This window comes from Planococcus citri, chromosome 3 (assembly GCF_950023065.1).
Source record: "Planococcus citri chromosome 3, ihPlaCitr1.1, whole genome shotgun sequence".
In the NCBI taxonomy this organism is placed as follows: Eukaryota; Metazoa; Arthropoda; class Insecta; order Hemiptera; family Pseudococcidae; genus Planococcus; species Planococcus citri.
The window spans coordinates 45,200,436-45,211,210 of record NC_088679.1 but is presented as its reverse complement, the minus strand read 5'-3'; the positions used below and the strand labels follow the sequence as shown (position 1 = coordinate 45,211,210).

At 32.9% G+C, this 10,775-nt stretch overlaps 1 protein-coding gene across 8 annotated transcripts in view; it reads right to left on the bottom strand.

Moving 5' to 3' along the window:
• Nucleotides 1-4,196: 4,196 nt before the first annotated feature.
• Nucleotides 4,197-10,775, bottom strand: part of LOC135840688 (WD repeat-containing protein 47) — a 79,984-nt gene continuing 73,405 nt past the window's right edge. For all 8 annotated transcript variants that reach the window (XM_065357324.1, XM_065357325.1, XM_065357323.1 and 5 more), the window contains 5 exons: nt 9,548-9,717; nt 7,314-7,484; nt 6,557-6,693; nt 5,175-5,397; nt 4,197-5,082 (listed from right to left, as the gene is read on the bottom strand). In XM_065357324.1, coding sequence (XP_065213396.1) covers nt 4,937-5,082; nt 5,175-5,397; nt 6,557-6,693; nt 7,314-7,484; nt 9,548-9,717 — 847 coding nt within the window. In that variant the 3' untranslated portion in view covers nt 4,197-4,936. The remainder of the gene's footprint in view (nt 5,083-5,174; nt 5,398-6,556; nt 6,694-7,313; nt 7,485-9,547; nt 9,718-10,775) is intronic.

Genomic DNA, 10,775 nt, shown 5'->3' with positions numbered 1-10,775 from the left:
TTCAAAAATTGCCCCAAATGCTAACTTCGAGTATTTCTGTCTACATTATCTTTCACTGCAGAAGGCTTTTGAAAATATCAAATTAAAACTCTCGTTGAAGCTAACAACATAGGTATCTATGATTAAAAATTCAGAATTGTATACGTTAATTCGTTCGCAAGAAATTCAACACCAAAAATAGCTCAGTAAGTGATCGGACGATCATCGTCCATGATTCATAGGTAATGTTTCTTTTTTGTTAATTTTGTTTTGCGTAGCAGGGCAGTCCGGCCGCACTTCTTGATACTTCATATTAACGGCATTATCGCCTATTGCACGAAGTTTAGACCAAGAACCCTCCGCTTTTGAGAAAAATCCAAAAAAAAAAATGATATAGGTACCTAGCCTACCTACTCTCTAAGTTTGAAACAGTGAAATTTCACTGCTTAGCAGTCACGATATTTTGCCTTTTTGAAAGCAGTAATTTTTAATGCAAGACAGTAGAAAATCTACTGAATTGGTCATTCAAATGATTTTTTACTGACCAATTTCAGTAGATTTGTCACTGTTTTGCAGTAAAAAACTACTGCTTTTAAAAAGGCAAAATGTCGTGACTGCTAAGCAGTGAAATTTGACTGCTTCAAATTTAGAAAGTAGGTACCCAGCCTAATTATTTTAAGGAGTGGCTATACTGAACTTAACCGTAATCTTATTTTCGTAACTTAAACATAAGATTGGATTATACACGTTGAAAGTAGATCTAGGTAATACATATAAACCAATCTTATGTTCAAGTCAAGTTACGGAAATTAGTTTTCATTCAAGTTCAGTACAGCCGCTCCTTTACAGTACATGTGATAAGGATTTGACTGATGTCAGCTTAAAAAGCAGGTATAGGTAAAGGTAAACAATGTCCACCATGATTGTGGCACTGCGCAATAATGAGCTTCTAAGTATACAATAACCTTGATAAGAAAAAAAGGAGTGGCTCTTAAATAGGTACTTGTGATTATCAAGTTGAATTCACAATCTAACGCGTCATTCTAAAGTAAAATAAAATGTTGCCTACATAACCTACCTACCTATATTATATCTGAAATTACCTATAAATAAGTTTTTCAAACAAGTTCCTCAAAGAGGTAAAACCAGTAAGCACAAACTAATTTCACGGTACATTATTGGGAAGCTCTCAAAATTTCTGTTCCAATGAATCTAAGCACGACGAATTTTGTTAATAAGTATGCTACATGTGGGAATTCGATCATAAAAAGCTCAATTTTGAAACATAAATTCATTTTTCAGGCGGTTCCGACCAATTAAGGGACGGGCCGACCGGTGTGTGGGGAGAGGGGCTTTGTCCGCCACATAGTAATTTTAGAAGTAGGCAATTTTGAATGTTCAATTATGAACTAACAACTCTGAAATTTATAAACGCAAGTTTAAAATACCTAGTTAAAAACCACTATTTTTCATTAAAAATTCCTCATAATAGGTATTTCTGAGTGTCGGAAAATTCTTCAATTTCAAAATTACGTTATATTTACTAATCATTTTTCATCTGCCTATATCTTTCAATTTTTCCAACTTCATAATAAAAAATAAGTTTGATTTAGTTCAACACAGTTGCCAAGTATGTAGGTACCTACCTACTTTGCAATATAACTTTTCACGCCATTAAAGTAGGTACTGTCAAACCCTATTTCGGACACAACTTTTGAACTAATGAAAAGTAAACTGTGAAAAAAATGAAACGTGGAATAACTAATATTTCTTATACATTTTTCTTTTTGATGTTGTTCTTATTGATCAAAAAACTGGTGTCCGAAATTAGGAGGTTCGACAGAGCCATATGTTTGAAGGAGCAAAAAACAATGCTAAGTTATAGGAGAATTTGCGAGTTTGGTGTTCGCATTTTCAAGATCTTTACCGCCCTCTCCAAGTAAAATTGCTTTGCTCCGCCACAGCATAAAAATTACTTAAACTGCAGCCTTCCCCTTTCACATTTGTAAAATTTTTCAAACCTCACTAGAACAACTCCAAAAAAAAAAATGAGAATTTCAATCTAGAAAACACCCATAATTCATGGAGACTTTGTAGGTGATTTTCAACCAATAAAGTATAACACAACATCGATGAAATCAAAATGGCATGTGTGTGGAGACAAACAAAAGTGAAAATTTTAACCTACCAAGCATCTATGATTCATGGAGACTTGGTCCGTGATTTTCAAGTAATGTCAAAATGTCGTAGGTATGCGTGGAGTGTATGGCATTTTGTGAATGATGAAAAAAGCTGAAAATTTCAACCTACGAAGCACCTATGAATCATGGAGACTTGATCAGTGATCTTCAAGAAATATCAAAATGGCGTATGTGTGGAGTACGGCATTTTTGAATGATGAAAAAAGGTGAAAATTTCCACTCACAAAGCACCTATGATTCATGGAGACTTGGTCAGTGATTTTCCAGAGTAATACCAAAATGGTGTATGTGTGGAGTACAGCATTTTGTGAATGATGAAAAAAGCTGTGGTTGAGGGTAGCGTGAAATTGGATGTCATATTCGTGTTCGGAGGGTTCGATTCATATGGAAACGACACCAACATTATGAAAATATCAAAACTTTTAAAATAGTATAAATTGAAGTGGGGGCAGAGGCACCGGAGGGGTGATGATGAGGGTAGCATAAAATTTGACTTCATATTCGTGTTCGGGGGGTTAGATTCATATGGAAACGACACTAATATCATAAAAAATAGCTCAACTTTTAATACAGTAAAAATTGAGGGGGTAGAGGCACCGGAGGGATGTGAATGAGGGTAGCATAAACTTTGACTTCATATTCGTGTTCGGGGGGTTCGATTCATATGGAAACTACACCTCGTTTACCAAAAACAACAATTTACACCAGAATTCATTTTTACCCTCTCTGTTAGTTTTTTCAATTTTTGACCACGACCCACCAAAAATTTTTTTTTGAACAATATAATTATACTAGTAATTATATGTTTTTTTGGGATCGAAAACACATTTATAAATGCTATTGTCATTTTTGTGCAGAATCATGATCATTGCTAAAACGGGCAAACAAAGCTAAAAAACGTCATTTTGGTGGGTAAATATGGGGAGAGGGGGTGAAAATTTTTGTGGGGATACCTCTTATGGATGTTTACAACATACCAAAAAATTGAAAAAATCGGTTTACATGGGGCTGAGAAAAAATTTCTATTGTAATTTCATAAAGGGGGGGGGTTTCTCAAAAACGGGGGGGGGGTCTGGGGGTCTGAAACTTTTACATTTTTTACAATTTTTGAAAAAAAAACGAGATTTTATTAGTTTTATTTCAACTGTAGGAAACAACGAGTCTTTATGGTATTTTTCAGCAACTTCTGCTAAAAAAGTAATGAGTAGGTACTTCACAATTTTGCATACAAGTTGAAATTTTTGTCAACTTTTTGAAAAAAGAAACGATAAATTTTCAGACAATTGTCGGTAAGTAAGATGATACTTTTTCTCTATTTTCGTAGAAAAGTAGGACAGTATTTTGATTCCTGTTAAAGTGATGACAGAGTGATGCTTTTTAGAAAGAATTGACGCTTTAGGCTAATTTTTGATGAAAAAGTAAGAATTATTGGAACTTTTTGCTTGAAAACAATTTTTTTCTGTCAATTCTTAAATCTGCCATAACCTTTCACAATTTTTGGCAAAAAGCAAGAATAAGAATGCTAGCAAAGAGCAGGACAAAGATACTTTCAAGATTTTCAAAATGAACATTCACGCCTAGAAGAAAAGCGCAGTATGCGCGATGAAGGGGTTATCTAGTTGTGATTATTTCATGATCGATTTCTTAAAAAATTGGTGCATTATACCAATTCGAGACCGCCGATTACAAATTTGTTGTTATAATTAAATTTTAATGCTGTTTTATAATGCTAATTTGAGGTTGTCGATTACCTATTTGATGGTATCATTGGATTTTGATATGATAATGCGTTAATTTCAGGTCACGGATTACAAATTTCTGATGGAAATAGTCTACTGACATCAAGTTTTCAGTAATAAATTAGCATATTTTCATTTTTTTTTTAGTGCTCTCTCTAGTCTTCATACACTTGGTATCAAAATTAAGTAGATACCTACCTGTTGAAACTGATAATGATGCATCAAAATATTTTTATTTCTTTCAGCATTAAAAAGTCGAACGCCACAGACGAATAAATCAACACAATTACAAATGTATTTGTTAACTTGTTACTATAAAAATGTAAAAAATAATTTACTTTAAATTAATATACAATATTGTAAATTTCAAGCTTGTTAATGAAATCGTTCGAAAAAATAAGATTTTGGTAAAGTCGTGTCCTAGAAACATGTTACTCGAATGAATTTACAAATAAACATTAAATCATTATAAACGAAGAGAAAAAAAAAACAAAACAATAAACAATAAAGCAACGTGTGAAAGTAAGGAGAAAATCTAATAATTAGGAAAATAGCGTTGATAAAAATTATGCAATCGATTACTAATCTTTAATTTGAAAAAATGTGTTATTAATAATCGAAAAATAAAATGCTTTCGATTCAGAATAAGCGTATTTATAAGACATATCCATCTTTGGCAAAGGCTAACTTTTAAAATTCTTCTGGCAAGATGAAATTTTCAGACAGACTGCATACTTATATAGATTTTTTAAAAAAAAAAAAACAAACGAATATCATTACAAAACTTCATAATCAAAGTCAGAAAAATATAAAGCTAAAAACATAACTAATAAAAATTCAAAATGTAAAAAAAAAACAGAAAAAAACAAATATAATAAATTACTGTTTTCCTAATTTGAAAAGTAATTTACGCTAACACTAAATTATTATCGAATGGTATTAGTGGTAAATTAGCACACAGCCAGGTTAATGTGAATACAGATCGAGAACGACATGATTTTATTGAAAATGCTGCATTCAAATTGGCGGCAATGCCCATAACGTGGATGTTTTATCAGCGCTTGTGCTTAAAAATGAGAATTCAGCTGGATGCCAACGTCCAGAAATGACTTTATCTTGATGTTGGGCCACAACGACACTCGGTAAAGGAGCTGTTAAATCACCTGTTGAAAAAATTGAAAATTAGTCAAATATATATAGCTGTGGCATGTTTTACCAGATAATTTTTTTGAAAAAATTTCGTTGACTAACTGACCTTGCAAATCGGTAAGAACTAATTTATTATCGTAACCGGCTGTCAGCAAGTAATACGCGCTGGGTGAAAATCGAATCGAACGAACATCTGATGCGTGAGGTTTGAAACACTGCAGAGTTCTGGTTCCTCTGATGTCATATAAAACACACGAAGAATCTTCGTGTCCGCTTACCAGAAGGCGACCAGAAGGATCCACGCAAACAGCTGCCACAGGTGACCCTTGCTGTACATGGAAATTTAAAAAAATGCACACATTACTGATTGGTACATAAAATACTACACGAAAGAGCAGACAAAACATAATCTGGTCATCATTTTTGATCAGCAATCATTCCGCGACATCTTTTGAAAATCTCAAAATACAAAAGAGCTTCTGTCTCAATGAATATCAATGCGTTAGCCAGAGAACTTATGGTAACTCAATTCTGTATTCATGTTCTTCCAGGACAAAGAAGGGGGATGGTTCGAAGTGTTTTCAAACTTATGAATTTTGATCAACTTTAATTTTTCTCACCAATCAAAATGCTAAAATGAATACAAAAAAGCGAATTCAATCACACTTACATATTTTGGATTTATCAACAGCTAATTTTGAAAAAAAAAACACAATCAAGTTGAAGTTTTACAGCGTCCTGATTCTTTGAACCCGAAAAAGAAAAATCAAGCATCCAAAAATACAACATCTACTCAAATTTCAGACACGGAATTTCATTTTTCAGTTTTGGCGTAGATATTTGTTTAAATTTCAAAGTTTCATTTTTCCAATAATAATTTTTAAAAAATAAAGTACTTATTAATGTTCACTTAATTGGGAAAACTGTATTTTGGTATAAACTTGATTTTCGAAATCTCAAATCGATTGATGAGTTCAATTTAATCAAATTTTAGATTTATCATGAAAAATAGACCAAATCAAATCAAATTGATGTAATAAAGCGTTCCAGCTCACAGAAAGTTTTCCGAAGAAAAAATAATTAATTGAGCATCTAAAAATGCACTATCTGGCAAATTTCAGACGCCGAAATTTATTTTTCGATTTTTGACACATTTTTGAAATTTTGAAGGCCTATTTTTCATATAAAAATCAAAATCATATCATCAATTTCGGGAATAAAACCAGCAATGTTTCTCTGGCACTTCCAGAGTTCAATTTCATCAAAATTTTGAATTTTTTACGAGTACAAAAAATTGACCCAATGACAATTTTAAAAAAATTTCCAATAACAGAAAAATAAATTTCAATACCTGGTGTGTCTCTTGTTTTTTTGTCCGTCTAGACGATTAAAATACCACCATCATAACGTCAAAATCTACTCAAGATAGGACATCGTGACACTGATATTTTTTCTTAATACGATTCCAGTAAGAATTGAATTACGTACCCTTGTTGCCGTTACTGTAGTCGGTGTAATCACATTAACGCATCCTCTAGTTCTCAGGTCCCAAAATCGAACAGTTCTGTCTTGCGAACCACTCGCAAAGATAACTCCGCCCCAATTATACAATGATAGAATATGCCCTAAAATGAACAGGTAAAAAACCACATTTAAAATAGAAAATCTCATAAAAATACTAAAAAAAAAAAAAAATAATACACAACTAGGTACGACACAGCCTAGGTTTCGATGCCTCACGTCGTCGTTAGATTACAATCACAAGTCGTCATCACGAAGTAAGTAATTTAATATCAGAGCGGAAATTTCAAACAGCGAAAGTGAATTTTACATACGTAATAATGAAAAAATTCGTCGAAATATCGGCGAAGATTATTTTTATATAATTTGCCATTCTGTCGTAGGTATAGGAGTAGGTATATGTCAACCTATACAATCTCTCACAGTTTCTCGCCGGTAATCGAGAAAACACAACCGTAACGATTCATCCGAATATACGATCTACAGGCACCTACCTATTTGTACTTCCTAATGCAAATATAATTTTAACGATAGATAAATTACCTACGTTTGCCATTCGCGATCACTTTTCCCGATAAAATCGAATTACTATGACGATTTTCTTATTCGTAATGATCAAAAAGAAACGTTTTTGGGTAAATTTCATAAATTAATACAATGGAATTACCTTTTGATATACCTATAATTATTAAAAAATTACAAACGCGTTAATACGATAACTTACCAGAATGTCCACTAAGTGCTTGATATGGCTGGCCAGTTGCGCAATCAGTCACATAAATTTTACAGTCGCCAGCGCCACCGCTAATTAATAGACTCGATTTATTGCTAGTATCTTCGAGAAAACAAACATCTCTCACTGTACCGTCGTGCATTGCTAATTCGATTTCTTGACCTAGGCAATAATATTAACATTAGATACACGCGAAAGTTGAACGAATTTTACATAAGCGTATTTAAATTGATTAAAGTAAGGAGTATATATTGGTGTACTTTATCGCGTATTTTTAAAGGCCCTCGAGATTTTATGATTATCTTCAATTTAGAAAAATACATTACTATTGAAGCATCATTAAAAATTTCATATTTGCGTGTTTTTATTTTTGAAATTTTCAATGGTAAACATTTTTTATCCTATCGATGTCCCTTCTACTTATATTTTCAAGAGTAAAAATTCCAGCAAACAAAAATTAATTCAGAGAACATGCCATTGAAAAAGTCAATTCCTGTCTCTTCATTCTATCAAGAACTATTCCAAAATGTCATTTTTTGCAATTTTTCTCATTTATAATTGATTTGTCATTTGTTTGCCATTTTCAGAGAAACATGGGGAGAAGATTGCATAATTGTATTAATTTATTTTTCAAACAAGGAAACCACTTGAGGATTAAACCCTCGAATATTGAAAAGAGAGCGTAGTCTGAAAATTACACATCCCAAACTTCAGTTGTCTAAGATAATTTTCGGATTTTTGACGAATTTTTGAAAATACAAAATTAATCATTTTCATTAGCAGGCGATGCTTAAAAAAAAAAAGAAAAACTCGGCGAATTTCACCATTTCCGGTCATTTAGCAGCCTCTAGCACGATTTTCGATTTCTCAAGAGAACGCAGATTTTAATTTGGGCAGCTTGATGATATAAAAACCTTCAAAAAAATAAAGTCATTTGATGAGCAAATTTAAAAAAATTCACAACGAACAGAAACTTTTTGATTTTTTTGACCGATAAAATGTTGGTCAAAATAACATGCCAAGTGTCTACCTCGAAATAAGCCAAAATACATATAGATGAACTCTAAAACATCGATTTTTGCAGCCCAAATTAATTTCCGTGCCTCCTGAAAAAATTAAAAAATTCGAGATAAATCGAAAATCACGCTGGAGGCTCTAGAATGGATTGAAATGGTGAAATTTGGATGAAGGAGGGGGGGGTGTTTGTTTTAAACAAGATACAGCCATTTGTAAAAATTTCAAAAATAGCCTTACAAACAGAAAATTTTTGATTTTTTGAATTTTTTTCCAAAAATTGACCAAAAAAACACATTTGAGGTGTTCGTTCGGAATTGGCTCAAACCTGAATTAACTCGTTAAACAGGTCGAGAGTAAGCCCCAACTCGAGTCTTTAGCTCCCCAAATCAATTTATGAGCCATAAGTGAATCGGTGGGTGCAGAAAGGGACCAAGTCACATTTTTGGAAAATTTTTTTTCACGGATATAGGGGTTTCAAAGTATGGCGGATCGACTGGTGATGTCAGATTTCCGCAAAACTGCCGGGAAAGTGGTATTTGGGCGCAGAAAAAGGGCGGATCCGCATTTATGACTTTTTTGTAAAATTTTTTAAATTCCTTGAAAAATAACTAACATTTTTGAGAAGACCATTTTTTGAAATGTAAGTTAATCTCTGAACTGAAAAATGATGAAAAAATTAACAACTTCGGCAAAAAGTCTTAGAACTCAAGGGGTTTTTGGTCAATTTAAAGGATGTAGAATTAAGCCCCATTCGTGCCCGAGCAATTTCAAAAGAAATTTTGTCGATTGGGTGCAGAAAGGGTCCAAGTCCCATTTGTTTAGGCAGCAACAGCGCCGGCGCACGTGAATATTTTTTTTTCTAAACAGTGCTAAAAATTGTGTCTTGCGGTCCTCTTTCAATGACCTTAAACATGTTTACCAAAAATTTTTGATTTTCAAATAAATCAGTTTTTTGTTATTCCTGAAAAGTGCGAAAATGGACTTGGCCCCTTTCTGTTCCCACCGATTCAAGTACATATTATCTAGAAAAATTCAAAAACTCTAAAGGAATCGAAATCACGCTAAAGGCTTCAAAATGGCTGGAAATTGGAAGTTCGGTTTTGGGGAGTTGATATATTAGTATCAGAACAAATTTTCATCATATTTACTGAATGATTGTTTTTTTTTTTTTTTAAATCATAGCTATAACCGAGAATATAAGTTTATACCTTCGAAATTAGCGGTATCATTGTTGAATTTCATCAATTTGACAGTCTTATCGTTGCTACCAGTGGCCAATAAATCTCCAATAGGTGTCCATGCCATACAATATATGGAACCTTTATGATGTTTTGTTCGTTTAAATAGCACCGTTGGCTGGCAAGTTTTATGGTCATCTCTGCAACAAAAGATGAAATAAAAATCAGTACGATTCGTGTACATTTACTTACAACAGGAAAATAAAAAACCATCAAAGTTAAATAATAAGAACACTCATATCCAAACATTAAATCAATTTTTGAAGAAAAAAAATGTATACAATATACCTATTACCTACATTTTTCGAGTAAGTACCCGAATAAAACACGTCTTCTCATTTTACACAAGGAAATGAAAACTTCGTCAAAAGTACAAACATACTTACTTATAAAAAAAAAAAAATAAATACAAATTTCCCCAATTTTACTCGGTCGGTAAAACGACAATAAAAGGAATGTAATTTAGAGAATAATTAGTCGATTAAACATGAACGCATGGGCGGTCGCAATCATTTAAATTATTCGCGTATGAAGCCGTAAAAACAAAAGTAATTTAAATCTTTATATAGGTACCGCGCTCTTCTCCTTCGAGAATGAATAAGTATTTTTGACGATGTGATAGTTCACGTTTTCCTTACTCGTGTGCAACGCTGTCTCAATTAAAAGTGTCGAATTATCGAGAGAGTTATTGGCTACGAATGGGTAAAATACTACCTATATTAGCTTTATAAACGTGTAGTAAGAGTAGAGATAGATGTATTCTTCTAGAACCTAGAATGCAAAACAAACGAATGTAAAAATCTGCGAGGTAACGCATGATCAACGAAAGTTTCATCCTTCATTTCCCGCACGAGCATAAAGAATCTAGTTACTCGTAGTATAGATTAGGTTCGAATACGTATGAAAAGACATTTTTGATGTAAAGCTCTCTTTCGAAAAAAATACCAAAAAATCAATTTTTCGATTTTCTCAATGAATTTGATCGGGGGGGGGGGGGTGATTCAAATCAACATATCAAAAAAGAAAGCTCCTCGTCGGTCTTTGTAAGTGTAAACCCTCAAAAGCACATTTAGGACATTCTCCAGAACTCCAGATGTAAGAACCCTACATGATAAATTTCAGCCTCTTAAGTCAATTCGAGGAGGCTTCAGCGAGAACACAACTAGGAGACTGATTTTTGGATATGATTTACATCTTT